A 16283-nucleotide genomic window follows, 5' to 3' on the forward strand; every position below is an offset into this window, starting at 1 on the left:
AACCTCAGTGTGCTTTTTTGTGACATATGAAATACTAAATAAATAATGTTGGTTATCAGTAAATGACACTTTGCTCAAAGTCAGTATTGAACAAATTCTCTTGCATGGTGTTCTATTGACTGTACTCTTAGAGGTCTCATTATTGGAAGAGGTTGCAAAGCTGAGGTCCTACACATTAGATGTAACTAAAAAAACCTCACAGGATATTTTGCAACATAAAGCTCTTTCTATTCCCAAGCTATCTGTGCATCTCACCCCAAGGGTGAATGTGTTTCTGTAACAAGCAAAATGAGTCATAGTTTGTAAAACATTTTGGGATCTTTTTGGTTGAAAGTTACTGTGTAAACAAGGTCAAAATTAATATTTTTTTTCTTGAATGACTGAAGGTATTGGGAATTCTTTATATGCCTAGGTTCCAGCTACTTCAATAGGTATAACTTTACAGCAAACTTTCCCAAAATATATTCTTGGTCTTGAAATTGGATAATGCAATTTTCTATTATTTTTGACACAAGAACTGGTAAATCATTTTTTTAACTTCCTACTATATGTAATACTGTAATTTGGATAGACACCTTATTTTATATATATAATATTTGTGATTTGTGTGTGTATGTGTGCACACGTGTGCACACACATCCCACACATATTTTATTTCTCAGAGAGAAAATCAAACACACATGCTATTTTAAGAGTCTGAACAACATCTTTCAACAAAGTTTAGCTGCTTTCATTTAGTAGACACTTTTAATTTTATCTGGAAACTTTTTGACATTAGAAATAGAACAACTGTAGTTTCTCATTATGTTTGCTGCCAGAATCTATGCTTGGTTGCTCAACTAAAGACCTTACATTGCTAATTACTTCCACATGCCCATATCCCAAGTGAAGGAAAACTTATTGGTTCTGACAGCCCAGTCTCTCAACACTGAATTCCAAATGAAAACTCAAATTTTGGCCAAACATAACATTTCATCAATCTTGTTCTACTGACTGCAAAAGCAACATCAAACAAGGGGTGCTAATGGCTTTTTACTGAGCAGTTCCCAAGCTTATATTCTCTGATGATAGATCCACGTGAGCAAAGGACTTCTTTAAAGTACTTAGTAATTAGCTTTTGAACCAGGAAACAATGCGTAAAGTAAATTGAACAGTCTGTGTGCCGATGACAGAGTGAGTATAATTGACAAGCAATATGGACAGCAGAGACCAACAGAGAAAGAGCTAAAAACAAATAGAGCACATATAAATAAAGCAAAAAGAAAAAGCCGTGATAAAATAAGATGAAGCAAGCCCCAAAGCTAGCGGGAAGCCTGTGATCTGGGAGTTGAGGCCTTCAAGGTGTTGGAGTTTGACTGAAGATCAGGTCCAAGTTTAGAGACAACAGAGCAATGCTGGGTACCAGTGACAAAAAAGACTAGACTAGGGGGATTGAAACTGTATTTTTATAACTGTATTTATTAGGTCATATTCTCTGCTGATGAAACTCCAATAAGAGTTACACCAGCAAATGCTGCGGTTTTATGTTTGAAAAGCTTAAGAAATCTGGGACTGCATATAGGAAACTGAATAGACAGCTATTAAGAGTAAACATTTTGGAGAAACTAGTGATGCCTCTTTCTCATGGTCAGAAACTGCAAATGACAATGAAAATGTTTTTGTTAATCTTGAGGATTATAGACCCAACTGGTCTGAGTGAACTGTGCTAGCAGATTCTGGTACTGGTAGTAGTTGTGTATTTTAGGCATTTGAGAGTATTTTAAAAAAGCGGGGGGTGGGGAGGAGGAAAAGAGTGATTAAGGAGTCCTCTGCTTCACTGGGACATATTGTAATGCTCAGTGGTATAAGAAATCAGTGAAGGAAAAGCTTTTACTTGTGGATCACATGATGCAAATCTGTGCTCAGGAATTAGCTGGTAAATGGTTACAGATCTTTAGAGACTCTCAACTCAACAAGGAAGAGAAATAACTTGATATTACCATATTCATGTCACATGACCATCATATGTAAAGTGATGGTTTCAAAGGGACTAAACTGAAATGCTTAATTCTCAAAGATGTGGGGAGGGACAAACAATTAGATTCCACTAAAAAGGATTATTCAGAATATCCTCTATTATGTTCTGTGGGAAAGTGTATGTGAAAGGTTTTGAGGACCACAGGCCAGTTTTCTCCATCTCTGTACTGGAATGGCAGAAGGATGAGCTGAACTCAAGGGAAGATGGGAAAACTAGTAGAGTGGGGTAGAAAAGAGAAAATTATTCTCTCAGTACATAGACCTTATTTGAGGCTATTTCCCAACAGATCTAACATGGCTTTCAGATAGACTTGGTTGTAACATGGTCAAGATGGGAAAAAAAAGGCATTCGATGGAAATGTAAAGCAGTTAATTTTTGAATGTTTGTGTGGCCTGTTTAAGCATAAGTGTTGCTACCAGCCAAAAAGAATTATTCTTATGTGGGTATAGCACTACTCTGACAATGAATTCATCTTTTTTTTTTTAGGATTAGCATATCTTTTTTCAGAGTAGGGTGTGTAATGGTTTTTAAAAGACTGTTCTAAATCCTGAGAAGTGCTGAGCACCTGCAAAAGCCAAATTAAGTCAATTGTAGCTGCATGTAGTTAGCATCTCTTAGGATTTGATCAATGAAAAGTAGCAATATCATCTTCCAGTGTGGCCATCATAATGAAATAACCTGGACAACATAAAGTGCCCATGTTGTGTTCTGCCATACCCAATTTTCTCATGGACTGAGTAATTTCAAAATGACGACCAGTATAATTACTCAAGAGACAATCAAGTGATGTCTAACTGGTTGATGCTTAGAAAAGTGAGATATGACCTTTTTCCACAAGCTGACTACAGATGCAATAGCAGGGTTCCTTCCAGAATATATCAATTTAGTTCTAGTGGTATCCAGAGATTCTCTAGGAAAAAGGGGCAAAATATTGTGACTTGTACCTTAGCATGGCCCAGGTCTCTAATAACATAGTGTGACAACTCTCTGGTGGTGACATTTGATGTCACAGAGCACAAGCATATTAGGAAGTGTCCATGAGTCAGATGTCACCACATTCAGGGGATCTTTAGTGTGTCACAACCACACCTGGTCTTTTTTGACTTACTTTCTGCCTCGGGTTGAGTTAAAAGTCCCGCCGTATTTCTTCCGATTAAGGATGAGAGCAGCAATTTCTGGCACGTAGCGAGCAAACATTGCCTACATGCATGAAACAAAAAAACAAAAAAAGAAAATGGCATGCAGAGAGTGTTCTACTGCAGCAGAGGCAGCAGAGCCTCTTGGAATACTTACTTTCTTCCACTAACCGCACTATAGGAACCACCATATTTCTTGCGGTTTCCTATTAACTCTATGATTTCAGGGACGTAGCTGGCAAACATGGCCTAAGAAGAAGATAGGAGACAGAAGAAAAGACTAAAAAGAGAGGCCAAAGAAAGGGGGATGATGAATATTTTCAGAAGATATATATCTTTTAAGATCTGAAAATGCAAAAGAATTAGAACTTTAAAAGTTTTTTTAAAATTTAAAAAAAAATAAAAAAGCAAATTATAAAACAAAATAAGAGGGTTCAATGTAAAAGTTGGTCTTGAAGAAGATGTACACTTGGTAAACTAAAGTAATGGTCAAAACAGGAAAAAAGCACACAAAACAAAAAGAACAAAATAAAGTCAAATTGGCATCTAATTATAAAGTATTGGCTTTGTCTAATTCTTCCTGAAGAGGGGGGAAAAAACTATTCAAAGATTACATGCTGCAAAAAACAAAAGTGGATATTACTATTGTTCCTTTTTTTTTTTGGAAGATAGGTGGACTTTTTTCCCCTTAATGAAAATTCAAAAGAAGAGAAAAACAGTATGGTGCAGGCGTTTGCCCGCTCTCAAGAATCAAAATGATGTCAACTCCCCCCAAAAAACCCAAAACAAAAACAATCTTTTTCAAAAGTTTTGTAAGAACATGTGACAGAAAAAGGTAGTAAGGAGAAAAAAAAATGATCTGCCATGTTTTGTCCAACAAACATCTTGCTTGTGGCTGGATACTTCTAAGAGCTGCTGCCAGTCAACTTGGTCTCTTTATCCATATGCAAATATGTGTGTCTTTTGTATGTAAGTGCATATATATTATACATATTGCATTGGTAATGTATCTGTTATACATATACCTCCTACAGAGAGATGTATGCATATGTACAATAAATATGTGTATAACAATACATATATGCATGTAAATGTACAATGCATATATTGTGAATGAATTTTAACTCACACTTACCTTACAGAGTATAAATCTTAACATAAACTGCTCTTTTAAGAGACAAAATGCAGCAGTTGCTGTAGTGGTACTAGTAATGATAAAAAAAGGTAATTTGACATAGAACAATTAGCAATTTTAGTGCTGTGTACATACTTATTTGAACAGGAAAAGGAGTGATACAATTTGCTGAGTTAAAAGGAAATTTGTTCTGTTTATACTAAACCTAGTCTGTGAGTAAACATTATGACATGGTTGCATGTTTGAAATTAAAGAGAGCATGGTTTGCTAATGTCTGGATCAGGCATGCTGCTCTTTAAGGCAGTACTAAGCCACAGTGTTTGTTGGAATTCTGGGAAGGAACACAGAGGGTGAGGGAGGGGTCTTGAAACCGCAAACTTCCTTCAAAATATCAATGACCATCATCAAACAATGCACAACAGTGTCACTGAAAAGTAATGGACTGTAAATAATACTGTAAATAGAATTGCTAAGGCACTTCATGTATTTACATGCATTACTTTCTTAAATATATTAGAGTTATTTTTACTGTAGACTAATGACAATCTCTACAAAAGTGTGACAAGATCTGGTTTAACAAAATACTTGTCTTATAAAAAGAAAACGATATGTAGCTGAATTGTTTACAATTCTTACGTTTTTAACTTACTAAACCAGATGCTACAGTTCAGGTTGCTGCTTAATAAACTTTAGGGGATATAAAAGAGCTGGTATTAAAGTAGTAGTAGCAATAAAAAGATTTTACCAATCCCCCGAGGATGAAGAAGACCATGAAAAGGCGTCCAAGGGTTGTTTTTGCATAAACATCTCCATAGCCAACAGTGGACATTGTAACCATTAGTAAATAAACACATTCCCAATATGTAAGTGGTTGGTTATTTTGGAAATTTTCCCATGGATCCCCTGAGTTCTCCACCTACAACATAAAAGGACAAATATAATGATTTAATAGGGCAGTAACAGATTAATACAAGTTGTAATTACTTACTTTTGTCTAATTGGCATACATATACTGCTGGAAACATTTTACCAATAAAGGACCAAATTCTGCCTTAATTAGAGTTGTACAATTCCACTGCTACCATACAGGGTCCTCTTGCTTATGTTACTTGTGGAAAACACTATCACCAATCATTACTATAGTATTTAGCTCATAATGGAATCCAGATTGTCTCTCTTTCCTTTTCCTTCTAAAATAATGCACAGCCAATGATGTCATGTGCATAGTAATGGTCATTAGTTAACCACATGTATACGTCATAAGAAACAGATCTCTAGCTCCAAAAACTCATAACTTTTCGTTCCATAAGCACAAGCTTCTACAATCAAAACTCAAGTCTTTAGTAGCTATCAGCAGAACATGATTTATGCCCAACCATCAGAGGGAAAGATAATTATAGATGACTAAACAGTTGAGCAGATCTCACTATACCCAGCAGACAGAACTGCTACAAATATCAAGAGTTCATTATGGCCTGACCAATGAATTGGTTGAGATTTTGTAAGCTACAGTTCTTTTATAACCACCTATTTTCATGCATCTATAAGACTGGAATTGCCAAGCTAGATCAGACACGAGGTCCATCTAGTCCAGCATCCTTTCTCTGACAAAGACCAGTAACAACTCAGATTGACTATAAAGACTGGTTCCAGTCTGAAATTAATCAAGGAGCAAATTTTCAAAAGGATCCCTGAAGTGAACCTGCAATGCTAGTAAGTACATTAATCTATGCAAACAAAACTCTGGGAGAATTCTGTGCATGCTCAAGTCTCTTTTATTCAATTCTTGCATAAGTACATGCAGACAAATAGAAGCACTTGAAAATATTTGGGCACAATTTAAAAGGCACCTAATTGAACAGTTGTCTCTTAAACTTCTGAATATGGAAATAAACAAAGCAATTCAAAAAATAAGCTTGCCATTTTTAACCATTCCTCCCAAGCTTCCTGAGCACTTCAGGCTACAAGAATGGGAAGAAAGCAGAGTGACTTTATCTTGTTTCCTAATGGTAAATAAAATGCTTTCAAATTCCATACAGAGATCTGTGTGTAAAATTACTATAGAGCAGAGGTTCCGAAACTGTGATCTATGGATCACTTGCTGGTTCCTAGGAGAACTGGCTGGTTCCATGGGTCTGACTCCCCTCTTTATTTTCCAGCTCATAAATTTTATTAAAAAGCAGCTAAAATACAGTAAGTAATTTCCAAATGTTATTTTCCCATGTAGCCAGCTATTGCAGTTACCACAGGGATGATATGTGATTATGAATGGGAAGGAAAATATCCATATGATAATCTTTCCATAAGATGCGGTCCACATTATGAAATTATAAATTTGAGAAACCCCTGCAGTAGAATTGGACCACCTGCACTGAGAAGCATGCAAAGAAAGTGTGAAAAACACTGAAACAGAAAATCAACCATTATTAAACTTTTAAAAATCTGCATCTCAAATCTAGAAAAATAATACCTGAACTACTAATAAATAATTAACAACAATGCATGGCACAATTATAACATGTTTTGGCCATCTCCGGCCTACATAACATCTCCTGCCGGCATAGCGCCGGTGTGGACAGTGCTGAGATCGCTGTAACTAGCATCCTTCAGGGGGTGTCTTTTTCACACCCCGGAGCAAGTTAGATTGACTTAAGCAGTAGTGTAGACCTACCCTACCCTACCCTACCCTGAGTCTGGTCTTTTGAAGCACTAAATAAAGTCTATGATGATGCTTCTATCACAAAAGTCACAGAGGAGTATTTGTGATATGAGAGAGACAAGGTGGGTGAGATAATATATTTCATTGGACCCACTGCTGTTGGGGAGAGACATAGGTGCTGACTTTTATTTTTCCCCAGGGGTGCTCTACCACCACTCTACCCTAAGGCCTCAACCCCACTTTGCCCCTTCCTTCAAGACCCCACCCTCCCTTCATCTCTTCCCACACTAGCTCTGCTCACTACCCTGAGTCTGAGCCCTCCCTCCGCCTCTTCCTGTTCTGCCCCTTTCCCGAGGTCCCCACCCTCCTACTGCTCCTTAATCTCCATTCTAACCCAAGCCCCTCCTTGAGCTGCCAATCAGCTGTTTGGCGGTGCTGCTGATCAGCCGCACCTCAGATTAGCTGATCAGGGACACTGCCAAACAGTTGTAGCTGGTGGGTTCTGAGCACCCACAATTTTTTTTAATGGATGCTCCAGCCCCAGAGCACCCATGGAGTCAGTGCCTATGGTGAAAAAGAGATAAGCATATTTTGAAAGTATTGTGCAGATTTCCTTTGAGGAAGAGGTCTGATAGGTCAGATACAGAGCGATCGCTTTTTGAAGTGTTCACCCACAAGTGCTAGGATGTTTTTGTCTTTTATCATTTTCCTGTGTGATATAGGTGTTAGAAATGTAGTCATCAACAGAAATAAGGACATTATAGGACATTCCGATTTTGAAATGGTATGTATGATATGAATATTTTCTTAGAGTGGAAAACAGACATTTGGACAAATGACTACCTTCCATAATTAAAAGATCAAGGGTCTAATTTTAACCACATATACACTAATGTAAATTCAGAATAATTCAATTGAAGTCAATGAAGTTACTCCAGACTTACACTGATGTAACTGAAATCAGAATCTGGCCCGAAATCCGTTGCTGCATAGATTGATACTACTAACAACCTGATATCTTACTGACCTTGAGTTAGGCAAAATTATCAGCTACGTAATGTACGTCTAAAGTCATATTAAATTGTATTTACAGAATATAATTGACAGTAAACAATTCATTTCAAAACTTCTATTGCTTTTTTAACTTTTAAAATGCAGATTAATGCCATTACTTTATAACTGAGATCTTTTTAGTTATAGAAGTTAAAATATACAGCTAATCAATGCTGAATAAGAGCTTAAACCATCAAAGTAGATAATATTTTTGTCGGGGTGAAAGTGATACGATTTAAAAAAAACTGAATAAAGCAGAGAACTAATCTACTCTACTCTAAAATGTTAGTAAATCAGATTAATTCTTCTGAAAATACAGAACTGCTTTTGGCGAAGCCATGTGTTTCCCAGGATGGCCATTATTTGAGACAGGGTGTCATTACCATTTATGCTGTACCAGCCTTTTTTGACATGTACTCTTGGTAATTATTAAGGAAATATTGCCACCTAGTGGTACGATGTGAAAAGATGTGAAAGGAGTTCTATTAAAATCCAAGTCCCAGACTTATGTAACTGTTTCTGAACAAAACACGGAGGTTAATGAAGTGAATATTAACTTACTGTTCAGAATTAGTTTTGGGTACAAGGCTGGAAAGTCAGGAAGCCTTGATGCCTTTCTTTATTGTACTTTGCAACAGTGTCAAGCGATTATCCTAAGCAAGGTAATTTCAGGTAATAAAGCAGCTCAGAGGAGTTGATCCATGAAAAAAACCCGATGAAGTATTTTCAAGTATACTTACCAAATGTATGAACCCAGCTGCTGTCAGCCATGTGCTGATAAATATAGAGCACAGATTCACCAGCTTGATGGAATTACTGCACAAACAAACAAATATATATTATATTCTATAGGTAAGTTGCCATAGGGGTAGCCGTGTTAGTCTGGATCTGTAAAAGCAGCAGAGAGTCCTATGGCACCTTATATTCGCCCACGAAAGCTCATGCTCCAATACGTCTGTTAGTCTATACGGTGCCACAGGACTCTCTGCTGCTTTTACAGGTAAGTTGTAACAGAAACACAAGTTATATAAACACACTTTTTAATGAGTATCTGTACACAGAAAGAGAGTTTACTGTGTATATACTTTAGGCCTGAAGTTCTTCATATAGATTTTTGTGGGAACAGGAGCAGGCACTGTCAGGGAATTTAAAAAATACTGAAAAAATATATGCAAAAACCATTATTACATAGCTTGCAATGTCTGCTTTCACAGATTTAAACAGTTTTATATGCAGCTTTTTGAAGCTATTAAATTGAGTGAATGATATTTTAGAAAAGTTCTAGGAGATTTGATCATGATCAAATAGGAGATACCACAGGCCTAAAACATCCATTCTTTCTCTATTGTCACATTACCATTTCCTTTCTTTATTCCTCTTTCCCCCTTTTTTCCTCTACTTATTTCTACTTGGATTCTGAATAGCAATTAGTTCAGCATAAATACTTTGGGCTGGATTCTCAGCTGGTGTAGATCCAACGAACTCACAGGAGCTACATCAATTTACATCATTTTGGAAACAGACCTTTTATACTTATAACATGTGTTTGTACATCTCTGCTTTTTTTTCCAATCTGTTTCATTTTTTCTGCTTGGTGTGTTTCTTCAGTATGCTTTTTGCTTTTAGCCCCATCTCTGCAGAGACCTTATATACTGTGAGCAGCCCCATTCATGAAAAATGCATTTACTGAATTCAACGGAATAGCTCATCTCGTATAAAGTTAAACACCTGTGTAAATCATTGCGGGATTGAGATTTTATCCTGCACCTATGGAAAATAATCAATGAACAGATTATTGCAGTTAATCTGTAGGCGCTATATTCTGATTGGTAAATATGGAGCTATTCTGTCATGGGAATTAGGATAACGTAAGGGTGTTAGGTCTCCATGTGAACGTCCCGCCCCCTTTGTGGGAAGAGGGGAGGCATTTTCCTTCTGCAAGAGGATGATGAAACTTGCAATGTACTGGTGCTTCTGTGGGTTTCCCCCATATTATCTATGATTTTGCAACACATTGCTGGTGAAAACACTTCCTTGTATGAAGGAATAAAAGCAAGAAGGTCAATTTGCTATCTTTTGTGAGATTATTTTATTCATTATTCTTGAGCATTCAGATGGTCAGTAGGTATGCATGAACACATTTCATAGAATATCAGGGTTGGAAGGGACCTCAGGAGGTCATCTAGTCCAACCCCCTGCTCAAAGCAGGACCAATCTTGTTAATCCTGAAAGTTCCACCTATTTTTGTGCATGGTTTATCCCAAAATTTGTACCGGAAAATGCATTATTAATTATTTTCCTGTTTAAAAAGTTTCAATCATCCAGCCAGAGAGTAGAAACAATACCACGTGACTCAGGTGATGGATTGCTCTTTCTGAATAAGGACTAGTTGATGTGAATGCATAGCATAAACTTTCTTAATATTATTTGACTAATGTTTGCAAGTATCAAATACATGAACAGACATCACGATCAGTTAGAGAACAATATGCAAATAGAAAAAAGGGTTAAATAGCAATGAATGTTATTTATTATATTATAAATGATTTGACCACCTCTACTTTTGATATTAGTAGTTCAGCTATCAAACTAAAACTTTACATAAAGTATCAGATAAGATACTTTTCCCTTTTATAAACACAGAAAAATGTTACGAATACATAGATTAGCTAGAGATTTAGGAGTTCATTGTGCTGTAATTCAATCTCATTTTCAGCTAATAACAATCCCCCAGCTAATAAGCAAGCCTAATTTTAATGTTTTAATTTTAAATACTCTTGGAGTGTTTTGGGAAACTTTATTAGTGGCTGCAATAATCTAGGTTGGAAGATGTTCATGTGTAGGAACTATTTTTTCCTAAAGCTTTTACAGACTGATACATCATGGTCCTGACCCTTCAGTTCCCTCTGGATGTGTATTTGCATGTCTTTGAATGTTTATGTGATCAGAACCCAGGTCTGTAGCTATACTGGGTCTTGAGGGATAGAAGGTAGACAAGGAGGATAACATGGTGTTTTTTAATTGTCCAATCATATATAATTTGGGGCTAAATTGTAGCTATTGAAGGCACAGCTTTGTTGGGGGGGAAAGGAGTTGTGGATGTGGCAATGCACTAATGATAGTGGTAAAGATTAGGCTTCCACATTAAATAATGTTTACATTTACAGTTCATACATAAGACCCCATTTTGCAAATTACTCTGTACAGATGAGCCTCTGCAGCCCCACTGGAGTCAAGTTACTTTGCCCCCATCCAGATTGGATGTTTTTTTCTAAAAGATATTCTTTAGTTCAAACCAGAATTCAGCTTTGGTCCATGTGACCCTCAGGGCCCTACAGGTAATATATATATTCTGTGGATGTGGCCTGCATAATACATAGAGAGCTGCATATGCAGCCCACAATGGTAAATAGGTTGAGAACCTCTGGGGTAAGGTTTGATTTTTACACTTATTTATAAATATATTTTATCTGTTTTTTTTGTTTTATAATTAAATTTAAAAGGCTCTTTTTAAAGAAAAGAGGGTGAAAGTACTGTTAGTGTTTTTTATTTTAAGAGTAACCTCACACTGGTAGAAGATAATGGATTAAAAAATGTGATTTTCTAATCGATCAAATGTTTGTCATTCAGTTTGCTAAGTACATTCATACTCAGCTGTCTGAATGTCTTTGAGCAGTACATACTCTGAAATAGACTGACACCCCAATCCAGCATATGGATAACTTTGTTTTACCTACTCCAGTTGTCCCACTGGAGTAGGTAAATGGTTATTAATTATAATTATATTATATTATATTAGTGGTTACATTTGATCATAACATAGGATTCAAACCTCTGTGGTTCTTAAATTAGACAAAAAGGCATCATTCATAGGATGCTGTGCTTCATTATCAAAGTCTGAGTATTGCTCATCCATGAATTTCAGGGGGGAAAAGCTTTTCAGTAATGCAATAATATGTCAATCGGCCTCCAGGTCCTATCTTTATTTTTATATATAGATATATAAAAATAAATAAATGGTATTGAAGCACTACTTTGATTCTTCTTTAGGTCTATTTTATTTTTTGTGTGTTTATTCATAATTGTACCTTGTCTGTCCTTTATGAAATACCCTTGTCTTTCTGCCAGAGACTAAATATAGATGAAAGATTAGTCACAAACATTTTCCTGCTCTTTAAGCTCTTTCCAACATCTGTGCAAAATCCCTTATTGTGAGGCTTACCTAAAGCCCTGTAGTTCTATTGAAACCTTGTATAAAATGGTGAGGGGAAAAAAACTAACTATATTCAATCTTCTAAAACATGGGAGAAAAAAACTAACAATTCTGAAAAAGATATATTACATTTCATAGGTAAGTACATAAACTTTAAATTAGTAAGGGACATGGTTAGCCTTCTAGAGGTTCAGTTTACACAAGTAGGCTGTAAACTCTTTCTGCATCCATAGAGGGTCTGCTAAAGAACAGTTAGGCATTTTTTAAATGTTCTGATAATTACACAACACCCAACAACTACCTGTTTAATATATTCCTTTCCATTTGTAAAGTGTTCTAGCTGCTTCCTGTGGATCACAGTATTATGAATGGCCCTTCTGCTGATGGTATGAATGAGATTTGTTCCTTTAATCCTAGTCCTTCAATCGCTACATTCACTCAGTGTCTCTCTTTGACTTTGTATTATAGAAAATAAAACCTTGCAGGCAGTAATTTTAATTTAGGGGTTAAAGTCAATTATATTTTCCAACGGAGGGGAATTCTTTTCCTTCCCAGCAGGACCAAATATTACATGCACTGTCTTTGCACATAAAATAGAGAAGACGGGATGTGCTGCATAATCCATCAGTATTACACCATGCTTCTCAATAGATGTTGCTGCTGAACACACAACATACTAAAATGGTGCCGTATGTTAATTGTTTCGAGCATTCTTCACACAAGCATGGATCACTTTTAAGAGAGGAATATGAAATAATACATTCAGAATTGTTTAAATAATCCAAAGAGTTAATGTTTAAAATATAATTATTTCAGTGTTGATAATGATAAATTGTATTTATTATTGCAGCTGAACATTTCAGGCTCTATCCTGAGCCTTCTGGTATTTGGCTTCCCTTGCAAATCAGCTGCTACATGTGCATGCATTTCCCATTGGCTTCAACAGTATTTGGCCTTCATATTCAGATATGAACAATAATATTTTAAAACACCTACAGAAGCATAATACAGGATCCTACAATGTTTTACAGCTCTCTCTATCCAGGAAACACTTCACCTGTGACTGAAGTGAAGTAATCTGCATGACAGAATGCAGCAGCTGTTTTACAGCATACAGTTCTAAATCACAGTTTAGGGCAGAAAGCGAGGAACACCTCTGTATATAACAAACTTCTGTTAGAATTTATGTAGGCAGAATGTATTTAATCAAAACAGGAATTTAGTGAGTTCACTGAGTTAACTGTTCTAACTCTTGCAAAAGTGCTAAAGGATGATTAGTAACCACAAGTAGTCAGCACCTTGGTTTTACATCTCATCTAAAAGATTATAATACAAAAACATCATGAAAAGCTTTCTTTTTCCACATTTGACTTTATTTACAGAATAATTTTAATATATAGCACCTATGAGCATCACTGATGGAAATTGTGTTTGTTAGTGCTGGTTAGAATTCCACAGAATTTTTGTTCTGCTATTATGACAACAGATGAATGGCCTATCACAATGTATCAGAGGGGTAGCCGTATTAGTCTGGATGTGTAAAAGCAGCTATCACAATGGGCTTTTATGCTAGATGTGTCTGGTTACAAGTTATACTTAAGTGCATGGTTAGTACATTTTGGTCCATTATTATTTATTCTTAATGCTTATCAGATACATTTTCCTCCCTCTTTCTTTTTCTGTTTGTAGGTTATGGGGTTAATTTTGCACATTGGATCCATTTAAAAACACCACCACCAACAATAAAGCTTCCAGGTCTAATTTCAGGTTTAGTATAACTGAAGGCTACTGCACTGAAGTCAATAAAATAATACCCATTCATTCCAGTTTGGCCCACAAATTTTATAAAATGATACTTTTTGGACACCAGTAGTATTTTATACTATTAAATTGTCTTTAGGTTTATTAAATGAGACATAAGATATCAGATATGCCTGATTACTGCATGCTCAAGAATAGGGTGGGACACATGAAACAATTTATTTTGAGGCCTTTGATGATTTTTAAATTAAATGAATTGTTTAGTGATAAACCAGTTTGGGTTAATCAACTGAGTAAAACTGAAAGGAAGCCACATAAGTAAGCTGGATTTGAAGGGCTTTATAGTAATCAGAAGAGGAGATTTACAGATGCCTGCATATTCATGTAAATAATTACAAAGATGATGAGCATCTAATTTGGGAGTAAAGTTTGGCACCAGACAAATGTTATTATGAACAAAGGGGTCAAGTCCTAAGCTAGCTTTAAATGGAACTCATTTAATTAATGCATCTTCCCTTCACCTACTGTTCTGGAGCCTTAAAATTCCACCCCTCCTGAAGGGGATTTGAACCTTTATCCAAAGCCTACTGAAGTCAATGCGAGTCTTTCTACTGACTTCAGTGGGCTTTGGGTAAGATCCTTTGTGTTCTGCAAGGAGATTTTAATACACTGAGTTTCTGTAACAATTACACTTTCTCTCTGCAGGACCCGTGGCATTTTAAGACTACAGGACTGCAGTTTCTCTGTGTGTTTATTAAACTAGTTTTATTATTTTAAGAAAAAAAACTACATTTGCTACATGCTCACACAGTTCCAGGCAGATCTTAAGCCAGTTCCAGAGTCATTTAGGATTTCTTTCAATATGAAAGGTTGACTAATGAGAACAGTTTTAAGGTTTAAAGGGTTGCAAAGCCTGCTGGTTGTCATGAACCTGTGCACATCTGAAGGGTCTATTTACTCACGAACAGTAGGGTGATTTACATGGGTTCATTGCTCATTAAGGGTAATAAACTCCACCTGAGTTACACACCCTCAAATATGGGATGAATGAATGGAGAAAGAGAAGGGGGATTTTAAAGTGGAACTGAACTTCCAGTATTTAAAAATAATTACTAGAACAGTAGTTCAATACTTTAGCTGGTGTATTTTAATGCATGTTAAAAAGTTAATCCCTTTGCTGCTGTGAAACATGGCACAGTCCCTTTGGTGCTTCAAGGTGATTAACTAATGGGCATAGTAGTAGCTAATGTGCATTCTGCTTCCCATACCAAGTATGTTGCCACACAAAAGCAGTTAAAATAAGAACAACACAGTTGTTAACTGAAGTATTTTAAACATCCTTCTAAAGGAATGCTTATGACAATGAATGGAATGAGATATCCAGAGTGGAAAATCAATGTAACAAACGTTTTTGAAATCTAAGATTTTCATAATGATGAAGAACCATAATGATTATCTCTAAACTGCCATCTCCCTGTTGGGTGTTTTGTTGGGCAAGTTATTTCTAATTTAATGAGGCAATAAAGTAGGGATTTAGAATGAGGAAGGATGGATTATTTAATCAATGTGTAGCTCTATCACTCTGCCTTTACATTTATAATCACTCAGTCCCTTGAATATTACAGGTATAAAAATGTATCAAGTGAAATATCAACAGATAATATCAAAGAGACATTTAAATTGATAAACCATTCACCAGAAATACAGGATGGAATGGGAATTTAGAAAACAAGAGATGACTATATATTTGTATGAGAAATAAAATACCATATATTAGGAGGCACTTAGTTCACCAATGCAGCAGGTTCACCAGTGAAACTAGTCACCAATTAAACTAATAATTACATTTACTAAAAGATGGAATAGCTGCATGGATGGGGCTCAAACATGACTTGACTCATGAATGTGCCTTAGAGTCTAGTGTCTTTAATGAAAATTACATCAGGGGAAAAAGTCAAAAGGGTATTTTGTGTGTGTGTGTACACACACATACATATATATTATATATAAAAATTGAGTTTCGGTGTGTGCTATTCAAACCGTAACTTCCATTCATTCTAGTGGCATTATGAAAGGAGAAATTACCTCTGACTATAACTATAAACTGGAGAAGACAGACTACAGACAGGTTAAGTATGTATTAAAGTCTTACCTTGTTTTTAGGATATTCAGAAACTGCAAAATTTCTGAAAACTGTATCAGTCTAAGGGCTCTTAAAAATCTTAAACCTGCATAAAAAGAGAATCAGACATAACTCCAGTGCATAGTGAGCCATACTGTCATAACATCCAACTTACAATGGTAACAAT

The 16283-nt window shown here is 35.9% G+C and overlaps 1 protein-coding gene across 11 annotated transcripts in view; it reads right to left on the minus strand.

Moving 5' to 3' along the window:
- The window catches only part of KCNMA1 (potassium calcium-activated channel subfamily M alpha 1), an 898917-nt gene that overhangs the window by 225300 nt on the left and 657334 nt on the right, over window positions 1–16283 (minus strand). For 9 of the 11 annotated variants that reach the window (XM_045022993.1, XM_045022996.1, XM_045022994.1 and 6 more), the window contains exons 6-9: window positions 16127–16202; window positions 8741–8816; window positions 5034–5204; window positions 3311–3402 (exon numbers count right to left, since the gene is read on the minus strand). In XM_045022993.1, the coding sequence (XP_044878928.1) occupies window positions 3311–3402; window positions 5034–5204; window positions 8741–8816; window positions 16127–16202 (415 nt within the window). Of the gene's footprint in view, window positions 1–3125; window positions 3218–3310; window positions 3403–5033; window positions 5205–8740; window positions 8817–16126; window positions 16203–16283 lie in introns of all 11 variants that reach the window. The other 2 variants (XM_045022992.1, XM_045022990.1) reach the window with 1 other exon arrangement.

This window comes from Mauremys mutica, chromosome 7 (assembly GCF_020497125.1).
Source record: "Mauremys mutica isolate MM-2020 ecotype Southern chromosome 7, ASM2049712v1, whole genome shotgun sequence".
Classification (NCBI taxonomy): domain Eukaryota; kingdom Metazoa; phylum Chordata; order Testudines; family Geoemydidae; genus Mauremys; species Mauremys mutica.